The sequence below is a fragment of the Cyrtonyx montezumae genome, unplaced genomic scaffold (assembly GCF_038088225.1).
Source record: "Cyrtonyx montezumae isolate F1298 unplaced genomic scaffold, pur_monq_1.0 scaffold_12, whole genome shotgun sequence".
Classification (NCBI taxonomy): Eukaryota; Metazoa; Chordata; class Aves; order Galliformes; family Odontophoridae; genus Cyrtonyx; species Cyrtonyx montezumae.
In genome coordinates, this window is record NW_027071848.1 from 20,302,060 (window position 1) to 20,324,044 (window position 21,985).

A 21,985-nucleotide genomic window follows, 5' to 3' on the forward strand; every position below is an offset into this window, starting at 1 on the left:
CTAAACAGTCCCAGGTACCTCAGCTGCTCCTCATAAGGCCTGTGCTCCAGACTCCTCACCAGCTTCATTGTATTTCTCTGAGAAATCAGGGCCTCAGTGTCTTTTTTGTAGCAAAGAGAATGAAACTGAACACTGTGTTCATAATCACTTCTTCACAGTATGGGTGATGGAGCACTGGAACAGTGGAATATCCTTCTCTGGATACATTCAATACCCTCCTGGTTGCCTACCTGTGCAACCTGGTCTAGGGAGCCTGCTTTGGCAGGAGGGATGGACTAGATGATTCTCCCTTCCAACCCCTACAATGCTGTGATTCTGTGATTCTTGAAGTGCAGCCTCACCAGTGCTGAGTACAGAGGGATGATATTTTCCCTGTTCCTGCTGGCAACACTATTTTTGAGCCAAGCCAGGATGCCATTGGCCTTCTTGTCCGCTTGGCACACTACTGGCTCATGTTTAGTCAAGCACTGACCAACATCCCCAGATCTGTGTCCTCTACACAGTATGCCAGCCACTCTACCCCAAGCCTGTAGTGTTGCTGGGGTTCTTGTGGATAAAGTGCAGGACCCAGCACTTGATCTTATGAAACTTCATTGCATTGGACTCAGCCCAACTATCTATCTGTCTTATCCAGATCCCTCTGTAGGGCTTTCCTACTCCCAGGCATATCTATACTTCCAGCCAGCTTGGTGTCACCTGCATGTCCTTTCAAGCCCCTTCCGACCCAGATTGTTCTATGATTTTTGGAAGTAAAGAGTTCTTAACAATCTTTTTGAAGGTAGATTCAAAGTTTTGCATAGTTTAAGCCAAGGAAGTAGTTTTATAAAGAAGCATTTCCTAATCTACTCTTCTTCATTATTTACTAGTAGAAGAGTAGGACTTGTAGGAAAAATGAAAGTGAGATGTTCAGTGTAGAGCAAATCCAATTCGATAACATCTTTAGAATGAACTTCCAGAAAAATGTTGATGATATTTTCAGGGGACAAAAAAAAAAAAGGATTAGTTTCTTAAAAGCTGTCATCTGGAAACACAGATAAGGTATTTTGTATCACAGAATGAAGAAGGTGAAGAATTCAAAGAAAAGATGTCAGGTATAGTAATTATCTGGGTTAGGTGCTTGAGTTTAAAATAATCTTTTAAGTTGAATAGGAGTTAATTATCAATTTCAGCTTCAGTGCATGAAGTTACTAGAAGGAACTTTAGTTGTTTCAGAATACCAAAGGAGGGAATAAAGCAAGTCCCTAGTCCTAAGCAGTTTGTATAGTTTAATATGTATCTGGAATAATGTATGTGTAATTTCAGTACAAAACATAGATATCACATTTATTGTGAAACATTCTGGAGAAGAAGATTTCAGAATGAGCTTCTTACAAATTCTGCTAGAATTCTGTACTCCAGAATCAACGAGTCTGATGAAGTCTTTACTATATATCACATATGTCAAGAACTCAACTTGTTTAACTCATGTCCAGACCTCTGGGGACCTGAATCTGTGCAGATGTGTGCTCAGCGGGTGACCTGAGCTTTGTCTGTGGGAAATACAGGACTAGCTCTGGTTTATAAGGAAGAATGGCAAAAAAACTGTGGCTTGGATGAGACTCTTGCAAGTGGCAACTCCAGCTCAGTTGTTTAAAACTTGCCTACGAGATCATGGTGAGCTTCTTTATAATTTTAATAGATTTTCCTAGAATCAATACTTTTATTAAGTTATCACCTTTATTCCCCTACACTGCGTATGAAAAAGGAGTTTCTTGTTCATATTGCACGTCACAATTATTTTACAGGCTGTAGGATCTTGCCAGATTTAAAATACAATGCTTTCCAATGCTTTACAAGTGGCTTTCAAAAATAGTCTGCGTAATAACCTTACGGTTAGATTGTTTGGTCAGGAAGCAGGAGACTGTGCTCTTAGCCTTTGAGACTGGTGGAATTCAAACCCACATTCCTATATTCACCAACATATGCTTCATCAACCTCTTGCATTCTGGACTATCAGGCTATAAATTAATGTGGGAGGTTCACAGGGGTTGTAACTCCAACAGAGTTATTTTCTCAACTTCATTTATGGATTTTATGTGACATAATGTTTGGATAAAAATAGAGATAAATAAAAAAATCAGGAACAAAAACCGCACACCTTAAGCAGCAATATGGAGGTCAAATCGCCCTACCTATCCTTCCTCTGGTCTAGCAGAAATTGATTTCATGGCTGCATAATGGCTAAGCAGTGATTGAAAATTACGTCCTTCAGCCTGGAATAGAGGCTGATGCCTGGAGATGCTTTTGGGGAGTGAGAAATGTGGCATGAATTCCCTTAGACTGAGGGAGAGCTGAATGCTAATTTTTATGCTTTTATGTAAATTTAAGCCTCCTTTTTATTTCTTTAGCTTTGCTTCAATAAGTAGCACCATTGGGACTGAACTGAATGTAGTCATCCTGTCAGTGTTAGATACCTACTTTCTAAGCCAAAATTGGCCATCTGAAATAGGTATCTGACTCTGCACCGTATTAAGTTGATGACCACATAAAATAAATCTATGGCAGAATGAAAGGAATCTGTTTTCTCATAGGAAGACATGGCATATACGAAGGACATTATTTGCTTATTTTAATTCCTTTAAGTGATCTGGCACATGTAAATCTTTGCAGTTCTAAGAATTTGAATAGGGAAATTATTGTTAAAGAATGTGACAATTTGAGTTTCAATTTTTTTCCCTCTCATTATACATAGGGATTTGTTTTAGCTGAACGCTAATTTGTCTACAGATTTCCTCTTACCTAGCAATTGTATTAGTCATCATAAAAAGAGGGGGAGAAACTACCATATATGCCCTGAAGTTCAACATGTATTGTTATTGTTGTTTTATTTTTATATCTTATGATTGCTTTATTGAATGTCTCTTTGAAACAAGTGACTGAAAATGAGAATTATCATGAAGTCTTTGAACAGATACCAAAATAGATGATAGAAAATGCAGAAAAGTGAGGAAGGGACAGATGCTTTCATCTGAAACAGACACAAATTCAGAAACTAATTTGGAAGTGATAAAAATTAATTTGCACACTTTAATTGGAATCAGACTTCTTCATGAAAGACAGGAAGAAGTGTAGGCAGCTTCTGCTGAAACCTGATTGAATTTTTTTCAGGTAAGTAGGTTGGACTTGGCTGCTTATCCTCTTGAGCCTTTCTGTGCAACATATTACATTCATCTTCTGACTGGTGTTCTTTAAAAGGATCAATGCTATTCCTGTTTTGTCCCTAGAGCCTGAAATTTCATTGATCTTGGGACTTGACATTTCTCATTACTTACAGTAACATCCAAGAGGATGGTCACAGGAGGTGTGAGAGTGAACCCTGCTTTCTCTGTCTGGAGCTGCACTGACCATAGTAAAACGCATTGTCTCTCAGCCCAAATCTTGGTTTATATATCACAATAACAGTCCTCACAGGCGCTGATTATCCATCCTCTTCCAAGGAGTGCATCTGTGTATGTCTGAAAGGGAGGGCACATACTTCCATAAAGGATCCACCTCAAGTTAACCTGCATTTTTTTGAAGTGTCACAAAGCATATTTTTATTTTCTTCTTGAGATATCATTTTTGAAAAATAATTAAAATTGTGAATGTCTGTAAGCTTCTATCTTGAAAGCATTGCTGTTCAGAATGCTGAGTATTGAATCTGATAAGATTTTGTTTTCTGAAGAATATCTCCTTAAAAATATTAACAGAAAAATCGTAGTGTCATAAATATTTTGTTTTGAACAAATAATTCAGCTATAGCCCTGTACTTCCTTGCACGAAAGTCAGAGATGAAATGCAAGCTGGAAACCTTGTGGCTTCGTGTTTCTTTAAACAGAAGACCTTCAGATGTGTCCCCAGAACAATTTACATAATTCCCGGGAAAGAGAATATGAAAAAAATAGTGGCACTGTCCATTCTCCTTCATTTTCTTTTTCTCCTTGCAATGTGAGAACTGTGTTACAGAAGAACCTTATGATACCATTAAACGTATTTTTCAGAGAGAATGGAAGACATATTTGACTTCAGATTTTGTAGAAGAACATGCCTATTTAAAAAAAGCATCACAGATGTGTTTTTTCCTTCTGCCCACTAGTAGTTCGGTTCAAAGGTGCTCCTTCAGGGAAATTACAGGGAGTTTACAGAGATGGTATCTCAGTTCATAGATAGGATATTTTCACCCGCAATTCCCTCAGAGCTGCAGCCTTTGACCCCGATTGCATCTATCAGAGGTGATGCGACAGTGACAGAATATTTTGCTAGATTTTGAATGATTCTTGGAGTTCACAACTTCTGTCCTTAGCAATAAAATGTAATATGATTGAGATTCTCTTCTCTGTGCTACAGCTTTTCCTGTAGAAAGTGTCACTGAATCTTATTTACCATTAGTGTCTGACTCTTATTCATAGTAAGGATTTTCAATTATTAATTTTTATTTACTGAAAAAAGGTCTCAGAGGTCAGAGCAGTTGTTTCTTATAAGCATTTCCCATTGTAAGAAAACTAGTCAACAAATATTTTCATTTTTTTCAAATTCTGGCATTTTGCAGTTGCTTGATTTTATACTCTTTTCTTATGAAGTTGTGAGGAAAATGTCTTTTTCAAAATTGCATTCTTTCTCTTCCCCTTAAATTTTCTAATCATGAAATGATTTTAGTCATTCAGTACTGCTAGTTCCCTTGCAGACTGGTTGCAACACTATGTGGACTTCTGTAATAGGACTTTAAGCCAAAGAAACCTGTTATGTTTGGTTTGGTTTGGTTTGATCAGATGTATTGAACTTCCTCCTTTATTTCTTCCACAATCCATCTCTTCCATAGCAGTAAAACCCAGTTTTCATTCCATTTCCAGACAATACATATGTGTATATATATATATATATATATTCTTAAAGGGTAAGATTAAAGATTGAGAAACTAGAATTTGCTGAGATAGCTGTTTTCATTAGCAGTGAAGGTAGATTGACTTATCCTATTTGGTACAAAACTAAAGTCTACAAACCTATGTTTGATAGTTCTTACTTGATTCAGAAAGTTTTATTAAAACATGTAGAATTATTAATTAAAATTCTGATAGCAGACATGGTTAAGATTATTCAAGAAATACTGTAAATTCTCTGTATATTTTCAAGAACTGCTATTGCATACTGTTATGGCTAACCAAATTTTAAGAAAGACCAGGGAGTGTGATGGGAGCAGAAGTGGGTTACTACAATGACTAAAAAGAGGCAAGCCTGTCACTTTAAATAAATTCTATAGGTTTGGTTTGTTTAATAAAGTCAAATGGAAGGGCTGAGGGCCGATTTCTTCTGTAAGAATGTGAATGGGGAAAAGACATGTGAGGGGGTTGATTTGAAGCTGAAGGGCAGTGCTGACATGAGATCAAAGAAATATAAGGTAGACAGGAATAGATTCAGACTGAAAATAAAAATATTTCTGTCCTTCAGGGCATTAAAGTTCTGAGACAACCTTCCAAGTTACCTACCCAGTCAGCTATTCATTAATTTATTAACAGGTTTATATGGTGTGAGTGTCTGCAATAAATGAGACTAGATTCCTTGACCCACAAAGCTCTATTCATGCCCATATTCCTAAAGCATATATTTTGGAAACCCATACACTATTGCATAGATACTCCAGTAGTTCCCTTGTTAATTTGTTTTAGTGTTTAACAGTTTTTGCAGGTAGGAAACTGCATTTTATCGTAGAGTTGAAATACGTGCAGCCATTCACCCATTGGACCTTGTTGTGCTATTAGCTGTAAGACAAATTGCTTGGCTATTGGACATCTTTTATAACTTTAACTCCCCAGCTATGGTTACCAAGTCACTGCTCTGCTGCATGTGCAGTGAAGAGAGAAAACACTTTAAATGCTGTGCAACCTCCAATCCTACTCTTTATCAGCTGTGTGACCCTACTTGGAGCTCATTTCTGAAAATGCGGCTACAATTTCCTTTATGATCTACGGTGGCAAGATAATTCCTGACCCCTATTTGCTATTTTAGGGTATTGCAATGAAAGCTAATGTTGAGGAAGTTTTACATTGTGACTCCAATAAATCCTCCTTTGTCTCATTGCCTTCCAAACCAAAATTACCACTCCAGTGGGCAGAGCTTGTGGTTGTACAGAAGCATCAACTTTCTACCTGCTTGCATTCAAATTAAATAAAATAATTAAAATGCATTTGACAACCTTATTTTTTAACTGGACAGAGCAGAGCATGCTGTAATAATTACTATTACTCGTCATTGTACTTCAGTCTAAGAATCCTTGTATAAACTGTGTATTATCATATCTTACTAGCAAAGATTTTATATTATCCTATAGATAAAGTTACTATTATTTGGTTCCCACCTACCAGTACAATACCTCAGTATCCAGGATCCTAGTGTCTAGCTCCTAGTTGACAGAAAATGTTCAAAATTGTCATTGAACCTGCTTCTTTACTATATGCTCTGTCCTTGGTCAGTTCCATACGAAACAGATTGAAATCAAAACCCCATACTACTGAGTTGAATGTCCTGAAAAAATACAGGAGGCCATTTAATATAGCCATCTTTATCAACTGTACCTGTCATCCTGTCCAAAACAGGTAAGAAGCTTGCTTGACGAGACGTCCAAGAAGCATTTAGATGAGGTGCTAAGGGATTTGATTTAGTAGTTCAGTGGGTAGGGATGGTGATAGGAGGTTGGTTGGACTAGATGATCTTGTAGGTCCTTTCCAACCTAATGTGTCTCTGAATCTATGAATCTATGACTCCCATTCCAGTGCAGCATGGTGACTGGCATTAATGAGATTTTTGCTTCCAGTTCTTTACTGACAGAACTCTGGGTTACCCATTTTGTTATTTTGTGTGGGGTTAATGTTATGGTAATTCATCTGTAGTCAGAGCTCCAGTCCTTTGGAATTTCCCTGTTTTTGGGTTTTTTTTGTTGTTGTTGTTGTTTTTTTTTTTGTTATTGTTTTTTCTATTTCATTTGTACAAACTGAATATAAACAGGTGAAATCTCTGTTATCTAGCAAGTTGCTAATTTTTTTGTTACTGCATAACTTTTCCTTGCCTGGCAAAGTGATATTAAATACTCAGTAATTCCTTACTGCATACAGAAGCTTTACTCATGAGATGTCAGCATCTGTTATTATTGGAAACAAGAGAAATGTTGCTATTCATCACATAAATGATCCATAAAAGCCCAATTGTTTGAATCCACAATAAAATATGTTTTTCTCCTGAATATATAAAAGAAAGGTTTAGGGAGCAGTCTATCCTACTCTTTAAAATTAAATGTTATTATAATAGCATATGTATCCATAGTGATATATATAAAATGATGTATATTCATAAGCATCTCTAGCTGTAATTTTAATCTATAAGCATTTAATGTGACTTTAAATCAATAATGTCTATGCAACAGCAGTATCTTTTTAGTACAATGCTCTTTCTCCTCTCTTCCCCCTTCCATCTTCATTAAATAAGTTATGATCATTAATATAAGAACATCCTCAATTCTTCCTGCTCTTTAGGTTCCTAGCAGAAGACAACAGACATGTATGTGTGATAGCAGATATTTATGAAGTATTTGTATTCCTAGTGTGAAATTTTACTTTTCAGTATCTTTAGATCATAAAACAGCCATTTATTGTTCTCGTCCAAGTATTGCAAACAACATGTAATCCTTTATTTCCAAACCAAATAAGTTTGCCTTATGTTAATGTATAAATTGATTGGAAAGCTGCATGTATGAAACTATGGTATTTGAATGTATTTTGCACGGAAAGCTAGGTATGAGATATTTTAACAAATGGTGCTTTTCTTTCATGCTTATTGATTGAAGGCAAATTACAGCACTGTTATTTAGTTGTTAAGATAGGTTTGGTTTTGTCATTGGTCTGTTTCCTTTTTTTTTTTTTTAACAGGTGATTATCCTGCTCCTCGAGCTGTTCTGACTGGTCATGACCACGAAGTTGTCTGTGTGTCAGTCTGTGCAGAGCTGGGACTTGTTATCAGTGGTGCTAAAGGTTAGAAATACTTTTACAATTTAAGTCTTTAGAGCCTTTCTGAATGGGACTTTCTGGTCTTCCTTCAAGCTAGATAGACTTTACCTATCTAAAATCTCCTCTACCAAGATGTTCTGGAATTCTGGAGGAATCCACAGCTGCTTACTTATTCCTTACTATCCAGATTTATGAGGCTTAGAAACAAATAGTTGGTTGTTCTTTCCAGCCATCAGCCTATACTACAAATACCTACAGATCTTGAAGAGAATTACCAATAGAGACCTGCATCTGGGATAGGGCCAGCTCCAAATTCTCCACCTTGCAGACTGACCTCAATTTCCTTGGCAATGAAAGCTGAGTCTATTTGCTTTGTTTTGGAATCCTTTGACAGCATTTCACCCAGCAGATTTTTTGGTGGATAGATTTCCAAATAATCAGGAGTTTGCGTATTTGTTGTTGCACCTCTTCAAGTAAAATTTTTGGGCCACCTGTTCACACACAGTCTTGTTGTTTATTTATAGAATCATTTATATAAATGTTTTAATTTATATAAATGTTTCCAAACCTGCAGCAAACTCCTGTATAACTCTGGACATCAATGTAAATAAAACACTCACCTAAATGAGTAGTTGCTTAATTTTTCCCTATTCTGCCCACCTTCTCCTTTTTCCCACATCCACTTTTCTTCCTCTTCATTTAGTTTCCTTTCTTAATTCGAAAAACTGCATGTCTTTTTTTCTCATCCATTCTTCTTTGCCTCATCATCCTCCAGGGTATAGCTCTTACTTTTCCTTGTGCTAGATTATAACTTCTTTATTTCACACTAACTTTGTCATTTTTTAAGGTTCTTATTTCCTATGTCTCATTTCCACTCCATTCAGCCACATGTATTTTTTCTGTTTACAGTAATATCTGTTTTATACTGTATTAATAGAATCAAGAATCTCTGAATGGCTTGGTTGGGAAGAGACCTTAAAAACCATCTGGTTCCAATCCCCTGCCATGGGCATGGAGACACTTCCCACTAGACCAGTGTTTTGAAAGCCCAGTCCAGCCTGACCTTGAACACCTCCAGGGATAGAACATTCAGTTTATCTGGGCAACCTTTTCCAGTGCCTCACCACCTTCATTGTGAGAATTTTTTTCCGGATGTCTGATGTAAATCTCCCTCTTTTAATTTAAATCCATTGCCCTTTGTCCTATCATTATAATTCCTTATAAAGAGTCCCTCTCCAGATTTCCTGTAAGCTCCTTTTGGGTACTGAAAGGCTGCAATGAGGTCTCCTCAGAGCCTTTTCCAGGCTGAGCAACCCCAGCTGTCTCAGACTGTTCTCAGAGGGAAGGTGCTCCATTCATCACTGTGGATATCCTTGTGTTTGTTTTTAAAGTTTGCTCCTCATGAGTATAAGAAGATCAGATATTAGGAAAAATTTCTTCTCAGAATGAGGGACACTGCACTGACACAAGATGCCCAAAGAGGTGGTGGGGTCACTGTCCCTGGAGATTTTCCAGAACTATGTAAATGTGGCACTGAGAAGTTAGTGGTGGTGATGGGATGGTGGTTGGATTTGGTGATTGAAGGCTGGGGGCAGATTGGGATGTAGTGATCACCAAGTGGTAGAGTTCAAGATCTTGAGTGGAAGACACAAATCAAAAAGTGGGATTGCTACTCTGGACTTTGATCTCACATTCTTGGAGCTATCCCATGTGTTGGATGTTAAAAGGTAAGGGAGCCTGTGAGAGCTGGTCAGCATTTAAACAATGCTTCTTCTAAGCCCAGGATTAGTGCATCCCTGTGAGTAAGAAATCAGGCAAGGGTGGCATGAGACATGTGCGGATGAGCAAGAAGCTCACGCATAAATTCAAGTGGAAGAAAAAGGTCCATGAAATGTGGAAAAAGGGTCTGACCACTTGGGAAGAACATAGGAATACTGTCAGGGCCTGCAGGTATGTGATGAGGAAGACCAAGGCCAACTTAGAATTGGATCTGGAAAAAGAGATAAAGGATAATAAGAAACATTTTTTTTAAGTATGTCAACAACAAAAGACTAGGGAAAATGTGGGTCCCCTACTGAATGAGAGGGGTGTTCTGGTTATAGGGGATGCAGAGAAGGTGGAGATACTGAATGCCTTCTTTGCTTCTGTCTTCACTGTGGGAACTGCCCCTCAGGACTCCTGGACCCTGGGGGTTAGAGGGCCTGGGAAATGGAAAGCTCCCCTTTGGTGGGGGAGGAGATGGTCCATGTTCATGCAAAATCAGTGTACGTAAATCCATGGGCCCCGATGGGATGCATCCATGTTTGCTGAAGGAGTTGGCAGAGGTGACTGCTGAACTGCTCGCTATTATCTCAGAGAGGTCTTGGAGAATGGGTGAGGTGACTAGAGGATAGCCAATGGCACTCCAATCATCAAAAAGGGCAAGAAAGAAGATCTGGGTAACTACAGGCCAGTCAGTCTCACCTCTGTTCCTGGAAAGGTGATGGAGCGGTTTGTTCTGGATGCTATCTCCAGGAAATTGGAAGAAAAGAGAGTTATCAGGAGTAGTCAGCATGGATTCACGTGGGGGAGGTCATGTTCGACCAACATGGTGGCCTTCTATGATGTCATTACTGGCTGGGTAGAATGGGAGGAGAGCAGTGGATGTAGTCTACCTTGATTTCAGCAAGGCATTTGACACTGTCTCCCACAGCATCTTTATAACACAGTTGTGGAGGTGTGGAATAGATGAGTGGATGGTGAGGTGAGTTGAGAACTGGCTGACTGACAGATCTCAGGGCGTTTTCATCACTGGTGCAGAGTCCAGTCGGAGGCCTGTACTTAGCGGTGTTCCTCAGGGATCAGTGCTGGGTCCAGTCTTGTTCAACATCTTCATCAGTGACTTTGATGAGGAGATAGAGTGCACCCTCAGCAAGTCTGCTGATGATTCAAAGCTGGGAGGAATGGCTGACATGCTGGAAGGCTGTGCTGCCATTCAGCGAGACTTGGACAGGCTGGAGAGTAGGGAAGAATAGAAGCAGATGAGGTTTAACAAGAGCAAGCGTAGAATCTTGCACCTAGGGAAGAATAACCGCATGTGCTGGTATAGGTCAGGGGATGTCCTACTGCAGGGGAGCTCTGAGGAGAGGGACCTGGGTGTCCTGGTGGATGACAGGCTGGCCATGAGCCATCAGTGTGCCCTGGTGTCCAAGAAGATCAGTGGGATCCTAGGGTGCATTAAAAAGAGTATGGCCAGCAGGTCGAGATGATCTTCCCTCTCTACTCTGCCCTGGTGAGGCCTCATCTGGAGTATTGCACCCAGTTCTGGGATCCTCAGTACAAAAAAGACAGGGATCTCCTGAAAAGAGTTCAGTGGAGGGCTACAAAGAGGATAAAGAGCATGGAACACCTCCCTTATGAGGAAAGGCTGAGAGACCTGGGTCTGTTCAGCCCTAATAAAAGAAGACTCAGATGAGCTGTGATCCACGTCTATAAATATCTGAGGAGTGGGAGGCAAAGGGACAAGGCTGGACTCTTCTCAGCATTGTGTGGTGATAGGACAAGGGGAAATGGCCACAAGCTGAAGCATAGGAAGTTCTGCACAAATGTGCATGGGAATTTCTTCCCAGTGCAGTGGCACAGCTGCACAGAGAGGTGGTGGAGTCTCCTTCTCTGGAGATGTTCCAGACCCGCCTGGACGCCTACCTGTGCAACCTGGGTTAGGGAGCTGCTTTGGCAGGGGGTTGGACTCCATGACCTCTGGAGGTCTGGAGGTCGATGATCTCTGGAAGTCTGTGATCTTAAAGGTCTTTTCCAACATTGATTCTGTGATTTTTTGAAGGCTGTGGTGCTATTCCTGCCCCCTTCAGCTCACAGCTGTATTATCATCTTTTACACAGACTTGGAGAATGACATTTATTTTCAAAGTTGAATATGAAACTTTTGGGTAAAGACATTTTTAACAGGAATTGATAATGGGTCCTTAACTCTAGTAATGACTTACTACATAACTGTGGTAGGTGAAGTAATTTATTAAAAAAATAAGCTGAAGGATTTTGAACCTAATTTTGTCTTGCAACATTGCTATTTTCTTGAGTCAGCCTTTTACATTCTTGCTGTAAAAGTATGCTTTTTCAACTATGTTGTTGCAAATTTCCTCTTATTAGGATAGCTGAGGTCCCTTCTTAGCTACGTTTTGCTTTCTTCAGCATGCAGTGCTTTATAAACTTCTATTTATAGAGTTAAAGGCTGCTGCAGGTAAAATCCATAATACATCTGTAATGAATCCAGAGAGTTGGAGGCCCATCTTGTCACACCCTGTTCCCTGAGTTACTCTTCTCACACTTTTATTTATTTCATAGACTATTCTGCACATCAATATATAGAGAAAATCTTTCTCTGTTTTCTTTTTTTTTTCTTTAAATCATGACTGTTTTCCAGCAGATGCTTGTTTAAAGACTTTTTATTCATTTTTCTGTCCAGTTGCTTTCCAGTTTCTTTTACAGCATTTCACTGCAGTGCTCTGTTGCACCTTGGTGCTGTATGTGCTCCCTCATGGGGAGTCTGTCCCCCTCCCTGTCACCTCAGTCATACATGCAGACTTCCAGATAACCTGTGTTGGGACAGGGATGCAGCATGAATAGGACTCCTCTGAGAAAATCCTGTGCCTCAGGTTGATGTCTGCATTTTCCTATCCATCATAAACAGAAAAAGAGCAGGCAGTTAAAGCGCCTTTACACTGAAATCTGCCTTTAACTGCCTTTACAACTGAAATCTGAAGGTTTTGTTTGTGCCTTTTCATGCCCATGACCATGACCAGACTGCTGTTTGTCAGGGTACTTAAGTGAGAAGGTATTATACGTTCCTTTTTGAAGATCTGACACGATATTTATACTGCAGGTGGAAGCATCACTGTCATTTCACCATTTCCAAAGCTAAAATTCAAAAATCTGAGAAAATAAATTAATTCCACTGCATTCTGCAGACCCAGTCAGACTCAGAGTCTCTCTGCATAAAGCTTCCTGCAGATGCAGGCAAGGACATGCACCAAAGGGTTCACAGACAAGTGCATCGATGCCGTGATTTGTTCTACCTGGGCAAACTCAGCCATAGTGTGATTTTCAGAGAAGTTAGAAGGGATTAATGTGAGGTGGCTGAGTCTGCCAGCATAAATTTACTTTGAGGGTCATGAGACAGGCATAGGTGTACAAGCAGGAGATCACTGTGATGGTCCAGCGATATCCCATGATTCATAAAAGAGAATATTTATTATCTACTATGACTCAGATTAGACTTTTAGAAGATTAGTAGGTTAATTAGACTTTCAAAAGAACATTTCTCATAGATTTTGAAATGGAGATATCATAGTGTTGCATATTAAAATGTACCTTGTAGATTTCACAGCTCTTTTTTTCTTTCTTCAGCAAGAATAAAAAAAAAAGACATTGAAGTCTCATATTAAAGACTCACTGGAGTAATGGAATTAGAGCGTGGTCTTCTGAAAGCTCTTACATTCCCAATATCACAGTTACATTGTTGTCTGTCAGATGATGCCTATTGTTAAAGCAATGAAATCTATGACTGAAATCTATGCATATAATACATTCACTGTGGGAGAGGACCTACAGGAACTGCCATTGACTATAAGAGAAATATGCAGTGATATGGTTATATGCCCTCTGGGAGTTGCTCCTACTAGTCACTGATAGGGCCCCATCTGTTTAATGTGAATAGGCAGGCTAAGGAGAGTTCATGTTCTTGGAGGAAAGACCAAGGCTTCTAAATGCTTGGAAAAAGGACAGGATATTTTAGAAGCAGATCAGTGACAACTGCTACCAGTTTAAGGAAATAATGAGCTACCACCTTTACACATGTATTTATTAATCTGCTAACCCTTACATGTTCTTTTATGTTTTCTATTTCATGATCTTTGGGTCAGGATCACATCTTCTCATAACCATGCAGCTCTAAAATGATATAGATGTGTATCATGCATTGCCTCTGTGCACAGTTTATATAGTTTGTATAACTAGCAAAAGTATGATATATTGTCTTTTCATATACAGAAGGTCCTTGTCTGGTACACACAATTACTGGAGATTTGCTGAGAGCCCTGGAAGGAACAGAAAACTGCTTGTATCCTCGCTTAATTTCAGTTTCTAGTGAAGGTCACTGCATCATCTACTATGAACGAGGACGGTTCAGCAATTTCAGCATTAATGGAAAACTCTTAGCTCAGATGGAGATCAATGATTCAACCAGGGTAAATCTAAATGCGAATAAATACTTGTTGAGTCTTGCTTTTATTTATTAAAATGAATTTATTTGCAATGCATTTTAAAGGAAATCACACATGTAAAGTTTCCACCTCCCAGTTGAGTCATATTCAAACACAAATGCTCTCATCTCCATCTCCAAATGTGAAAGTGCCCTCGAGCATTTTCAGAGTGAAAAAGAACAATTTCTGTGTGAGCTCTCACAATTCCTGGAATTTTTATTTGCCATTAAATTTAAGTGGGAAGCATATCTTTAAAACAAAATACTCAGAAATAAGTCAGTTCTTCAATTACTAGTCCAGACATGGATTCTTGCCTTTGGGGCTGTGCTCTGTGAAGAGCACTTGAAGCACCATTAGGAATGCAGATTGCAGCTCTGTGTTAGGTGTTACTGATGACATCAAGCACTGTAGGATGAGATGCTATGTGCTCAACTCAAGTTTTAGCATAAATACTGGAAAATGTGTTGCTTTCTTTATATGCTGGTCATATATCATATTTAAAACCACATAATCGTGTTATTTAAACTTTGGAGATCCGATATTAGCTATTTTTTTTTTATTTATTTTAATTGGAAGAAAGAGTAGAGGGGGTTTTTTTCTTCAACTTTAAAGTGGGCAGAGGACAAGAAATGCTCATAGTTGATTAAATTTAAGTAATGAACATTTTCCATAAAAGTTAACTGTGTACCTTGGTTGTGTCATATTTATCTGAAGGCCATTCTCCTGAGCAGTGATGGGCAGAACTTGGTGACAGGGGGAGACAACGGTGTGGTGGAGGTATGGCAAGCCTGTGACTTCAAGCAGCTCTATATCTACCCTGGCTGTGACGCTGGCATTAGAGCTATGGATCTGTCTCATGATCAGAGGTGAATTTGTCCTTCGTATCTGTACATAAAAAGTGCATATAGTGTAGATCTCTGTTAATGTGAAGTATGATTTTAAAGGATGAATTGAGAGGATATGATACAAAATCATTATGCAAGTTGTTATCTGGCTGATTTGTTTTAATGAACATGTTGTCTGATCCTTGTCATAATACAAGCAGTTAACTTCAAGGCAAGATCTTATTTCACTGAAGTCAGTAAGCCAGAGCTTCAGCTACCAGAGTTAGTAAAATTGCATTAACTTAAGAACATAGAAACAACCAGACTAGATCAGGCTGCAGTAGTACCAATTAACAAATGCTTTGAAAAAAGTTCAAAAGTTCAGCACTGGAGAGCTTGAGAACTTATTGGGGTTGTGGTTAGATTTTAATGTGCAGTATTACCAGGGATTTATCCACCAGGGATGGATACAGACCTTTCTTTTTTTGTCTTTCTCTGAGCAGGGGAGATGCAGTATAAATGCCTAGATATTTGCAGTGACTGCTGTGGCAGTGGAATGCACAGTACAAATGTAAATATATATGAACCTGGTTCATTACTGCTGTAATATGCTTATGGTATAAACCCGTACATTGCATTTATGCAGGGTTATGAGTTGATTTTCTGTTTACATCATGCATGAGTTGACATTTATTAATATACAAACTCATGAAAAGAATTACTAAGACGTGAGAAAAATCATACAGCAGTCATTTCCATTTATTTTTCTTACAGTTTTCAGCATTCTTATGCTATGTACCCATTTTGTAAAGCAATAAAAACACCTACAAACCAAGTACCCACCTAATTTATTCACATATGAGTAGATGACGAGAAACAAGATTTTTGTCTCAAACAATCTAATCAAAACCTAACTTACTGGAAGAGGCCTATTTGCTGCTGGAGCTCTGCCAGTTTATGTATGCAGTACTTTGCTGTGTTGTAAGAGATTTATTTACACTGTGAAAAATTTCTTCTAGCCTATTTTCTCTACCCCTGATTGTAATATTAGGTTTGGAAGCTCCAGCTGTGCAAAGTGCTTAAGTATCTGCTTAGCTTTGGTCGTATAATTAAGCAGAGAATGGATTTTGTACGGTTTGATAGAAGTGGTGATAGATACCTAATCCAATTTTAGAATTCAGCTACCAGAATTAGAGGGTATATGATAACTGGAAAATCATCTCAACTGTTGCCATTAGAACTACATAAATATAGGTGTAAATTTCAATATGAAGATTTTTAGCAGTACCAGAATGTGACCAGCTTATATGAAGCTATGATAATAAGCTTCCATAATAACTAGTAGAGATTTACTCACTACAGTATGTGGAGTCTAGAGGACAATTTATCTCACCCCATGTACGTGTCCAGTGACCTGTAGAGAGTTCATGTCAAATTGCATTGTGAGGGTACTGATTAGGTCCCTAATTTGGTTTCCACCCCATAGCCAGTTAGTACTGTTCAAGACACTTAGGAGATCTGAGCTACATGCAAGGGGTGTCACATGAGGCAGAAGACCTACACCTCCAGAGGGGCACCTAGAGGCAAGGCAAGGTAAAGAAGACCATCTCAAATGTTACTGAGCTTTTACCTGTATCAAAGGGAGTAAATGGAGTTCTAAACCTTCTTAGGCCATAATGGGAGCACGGGAATTGGGCTTATATGTAGACACCTAAATTTAGTGTCTCTATAGAAAACTAAGTGCACCCATGAACTTAACGTTCATGTAGTGTTGCTAAACAGCCTTTTTTTTTTCTGTTTATTGCAATTGGAGAAGGCAAAAATGTTGTTAACTAACATGCACACCTGTCTTTTTCAGAACTCTGATTACTGGCATGGCTTCTGGCAGCATCGTAGCTTTTAATATAGATTTTAACCGGTGGCATTATGAACATCAGAACAGATACTGAAGCGGAATGAAGAGTTGAAAGCCCAGGTAAATCTGAGAGCACAAGTGCTGCAATGAAAGGTGTAGTCTCTGGTGGAAAACCACGTCTGCATTGACCTCCGTTGTACATTCCATTACACCCAGCAATAGCTGTACATTGTAGTCAGCAACCATTTTACTTTGTGTGTTTTTTCACAACTGAACACCAGCTGCTGAAAAGCAAGCTTGTATCATGTAAATTATATGAATTAGGAGATGTTTTGGTAATTATTTCATATATCTTTGTTTATTGAGAAAAGGTAGTAGGATGCGCCACAAGAGACTTTTGCAAATTATGAGGAACTTTGTGTCCAGTTGTTTCAATGTTTAGGCTATGAACCTAACATGCATCCCATCTCCAGCCTCTTTTCAAGCTGAGATAAAAAATAAAAATAAAAAAAGTTTGATACTTTGTACATCAGATGCACATCTTAACTTTAAAGGGATACTTTTGTAAAAGTAAAACCTTGTATAAAGAACAAAACCGTTTCTTAATTTTCTTGTGGAGCTACAACTTGCATGTACTTTAAACCTGATGTCTTGAAGGAACAGGTGCATTCTCACAAATCAAACTGGAGATCTGCCTAAGGGTATAGCTTGTGTTAAAGGGTTGAATTTGGGCGCAAACAGTAATTTTGGCATTTTCACCAACACATGTTTTTCACTTTTGGAATCTAAACTTTACCCCTTTTAAGTGGAGTTCTGCTCATGAGCATTTGGATAAAAAGCCATCATTTGTCATATTGATACTTTTTACAATAGAAATTAAATTCCTCCTTTTTAAATTCAAAGACTAGATAGAAAGGGAGCAAAGAGGGGAAGCTCAGTTTCATGATTTGCAACGCTTAGTGATTCCCAATACGGACAAAGTGCTATACATCTGGATTGTTAGCATTTGGCAAGCAAAACCATTGGGCGAGAGAGCCTCAAACGATGTTTTTCCCTTATTTTCCTCCGAGCAGCTTGATTTATTCAACAGCCTTAGCTTCATTGTGGAGGTGACTGAGGTTATTCTTTTCGATTCTTCTGAAAATCTCACCTGAAGCCACTCAGACTAAGGCTCATCATGTTTTACAATACTGTAATGCTAACTATCAGAATAATTTTCTGCACATTGTACTGATCAAATTACACACCCAGGGGTATATACACTTTAATTCATGTTTCTTCTTTGTATATTTGGTGACTGTATTGTCATAGATGTACATATTGTGTCGGTAGGGCTATGAGGCATGTAACAGGAATGTAATTTTCTCAGAATTTACACTCATTTGCAGTCATTTATTTAAAAAGATAATGGATTCTTTGTATTGGCACTTTGCACCAGAAACATATCATTATTTATTGATGTGATTACTTATTTGTTCTCCACCTTGTATTAGTAAGTTTAGCACTGAATTTCCTTCTCCATTGTTGTTTGTATTTATAAGGTTTGGCAATCATGGGGATCATCCTAATGATTAAGTTATTCATCACCAGTCTGTAAGCAATATCTTGAGTTTGTAGCTTAGAATTGGGAGAATATTGAACATCTGGAAGACAAGTTCATTTCATCTTGAGATCATGGTGAAATATTTTGGATATATAAATTCCTTAAGCTATTGTAACCATGTTTTATTGCAAAGATGTAAAATATGCCAGATGTGTGTGAGTTGGAAATCAAAAAGAAAAATAAAATATGCAAAGAATTCAGTGATAGTTATTCATTTCAATGAACTTTTCACATTACCATTAGGAACAATTATTTTAAGAATCATCCCATATATACAAAGTAAATGCCAAAAATCATGCATGGCTGGATTGTATTTCCTGGGGCATCAGGAAATGAAAGAGAGGTTACAGTGTGTTTTTCAACTCTTTTGATTGCAAGTACATGAAAAGAAACTACAAAAAATACTTCTTTTAGCAGAATGATCATTGTGAACAGGCAATAACCTTGTATAGTAGACCTCACAGAAAGCAGAGTTCTGATGAGAGCCATTTTGAGTCTGTCTTATGGTCAGATAAGATTGATTTCGTCTTAGATTAGACTTCAAAAGTTAGATATCTACAGTACATGCACAGCAGAACAAAACAGGTGGGTTAAATCATGTTTTGGAAATGCTGCAGTCCCTACAAAGGTTCAGCAAGTCGCTGTAGGTAGGTAGCTATCTGAATGTCAGATGTCTGACAAAATACTTTCCTGATAATTAGAAATTTCCTGATGTACTACAAAGCAGAATAACAGCCAACACTTCAATCTTCCAACCTACTGATAATCCTTTAGTTTGTGACCATTGTTCTTTAAACAATTACCCACATGAACTACAGCCATTGTTTTATAACCTTTTTAGAGTTCAGTATGTAGTGTCACAGATTTCTGTTTATTTCTATCAACCAGTTATCTTCAAAACCTTTGAAGCAGATGACTTATGTAGATTGTTTTTGGGCTGGAATGGAGACAGGGAAGTAGATATGTATTTTAGGAGCAGCATATGAAACAGCTTTATATCCCAACTTCCTCTCCATCAATATACAGATACCTCCCCTTTATCACACTTCACGGAGTAAAATGAATGATTAAAAAACACACAAGTCCCATTCAATAATAATAAAATTGTAAATTTTCATCTCCACTATGGTTGAAGTCATAAAAATGGAGTTTTCACAAAGGCATAGGATGTGGAGAATGTATTACCTGGCTGCAATTGTCACATGAACCAGCTTTTGTGATGAAACACTGCTTTTGCTTATTATCTCCATTTGATTTCTAATGAAATAATAAAAATAACAAAAATAAAGAAAAATATGATTATGTCAGAATCAATTTATGTTAATTATACTAGTATATTAATAGGTATGTTAATTATACGAAAAGCAGCATGTACAGATCTCCATTTTAAGTAATGAGACTTTTCCAAAGCTTTATCTGCCCCATCCATCTCTTTCAGAGAGTAAAGCTAGACTGACTCACCATTTTTCTGTACAGAAACTGATTATGGGGAGTCTCTGAGAGCTGCCTGAGGAAGCAGCTTTGACCAAAACAGCTAAATGGGGCCAATCTCTCAGCTAAGGGAGATGTAGCATTAAGCATACAACTGTTCAATATAACCACAATGAAAAGAATGTGAAATTTTTGGCTGTGTTCCTTCCAGTCTGTCCAGGGAAAGAGAAGGACTATAAGCTAATGCTGGCCAGGAGCACAGTACAGCTGCCATGAGGCTTTTTCCTTCTCCAGATCCTACACTGCTTATGAGGACACTGTTTTCTCTGCATGAACAATGATAAAAGACAGGCTGCGTCTTCTTACCTCAAGGAAAACTAGTTAGGCTCAATTTACTGGAAGGGCTTCAGATAAATATTGATGATGCTGATAGAGAAGCTTGCAGGTTGTACTTGTAGAGCTAAAAACACTGTCTGTGAACAACTGTTGTGATGATTGCCTGTTATAATACATTGTAAGAGCCCTACTGACAAGTAGGCAGGATGCTTGATGCACACCTCATGCTGCTGGGGATAAAAGCATTTGGAGCAGATACAGGAAGCGAAGGCTGACTTCTGATAACAGCAAGAGAATCAGCTCCTGATACAAGACATCTAGTTCCTATAAATATTTTATTTGGAGATGTTTAGCTGGAGTTTGAGCTCACAATTTGCAGTGGTTTAATTGTGGAATGGTTTCTTTTAAAGCTGTTTATTTCTTCCCATTATTTACAGGCACTAAAAATGAACACATTAAAATAGAAGCTTGTATTTAAGAAAGGAAGGAAGGATTGGAAATTATTACATCTACGCAGTACAGAACAGTTTATAGGCTTTATAACCACTGCAATTATTTTTGTAACAACTACAGTTAAGTTCAAGATCTGCAACTGACAAGAGAATAAGTCTGGAGATTCCCTTCTTGTAAACTTTATAAGTTGTGGCCAAATAATTAGTTTATAGAGGGATTTACTAGGATGAAAACCTGCCAAGCAGCTGCCTCAGTTTATGGATCCCTCTGCAGTGATCAGGCCTGACCAGCACCGTGGCTCTTCATCACGACCAAACATACATCCTCTCTCTGTTCCACCCCACCTGCACAAATAAGGTTGTGGATAAAGAACACAGCTATCTATGTGCAAAATTCAGTGTACTTTGTATTCATTAAATGCCTGGCATAAGGGCTTCTGTGTGCCTCGGTGCCACAGTGCCAAGCTACCATCATCCTTCGGTTCCTAATGTGGGGCAGAGAATAGGCTCTTACATACAAAACTAGATAGTCAGGAAAGAAAATCTTCTCTGGTACCAGGAGACTACAAACAGCTAAAAGCTGGCAGCACCCGTGGATTTGACTTTAAAGTTTCCCGTCTGTTTATGCTTTGAAGAGATTCCGACTTGGCAGGATGCTGCAGTGACCAAGCCCTGTGGCAAAGCTAATCCCAGTGTCACATCTGTGCAAATTTAAGCCGTTAAGAATGATGCACACAGACTCCTTCACTGCATAGCAGAACTAGTGACTGCCGAAAAAGGCAGCGGAACAATTGTAAGTGGTCTTTCAATCTGGCAGTACAGCTATACATATAAATCCAGAGCCCATGGCTGTTCAGATACATTACTTTGTACAGAGCTATCAAACAGTAAATAAAATGTTCCCAGTAGCCAGTGTCCCCGCATGCACATCTTTTCAATTTAGAATAATAGCAAAAAGAGGCTGTTTCGGTACAAAGGCAACAGGACTTCAGGCAGGGATCACAGGGCTGGGGAAGTCTCAGAAGGAGGGACAGCTTTCCTCTTCAGCCACAAAATGCTTGTGCCGTTTCTTTGGTTTTGATGTTGTACTAAGGGATATGGTTTAGTGGGGAAATATTGGTGGTCGGTGTACAGTTGGACTAGATGATCTTGAAGGCCTTTTCCAAACTTGGCGGTTCTACAGTTCTCAAACAGATTGTCCCACATCCCCTCTTAA

General features: G+C 38.5%; 1 protein-coding gene across 1 annotated transcript in view; it reads left to right on the top strand.

Annotated features, from left to right (window-relative positions):
• NBEA (neurobeachin) overlaps positions 1-18,998 on the top strand; it is a 479,458-nt gene extending 460,460 nt beyond the window's left edge. Inside the window, exons 55-58 of the mRNA XM_065730203.1 lie at positions 7,935-8,036; positions 14,057-14,253; positions 14,983-15,134; positions 16,951-18,998. Of these exons, the coding sequence (XP_065586275.1) occupies positions 7,935-8,036; positions 14,057-14,253; positions 14,983-15,134; positions 16,951-17,041 (542 nt within the window). The 3' untranslated portion in view covers positions 17,042-18,998. The remainder of the gene's footprint in view (positions 1-7,934; positions 8,037-14,056; positions 14,254-14,982; positions 15,135-16,950) is intronic.
• The last annotated feature ends 2,987 nt before the right edge of the window (positions 18,999-21,985 follow it).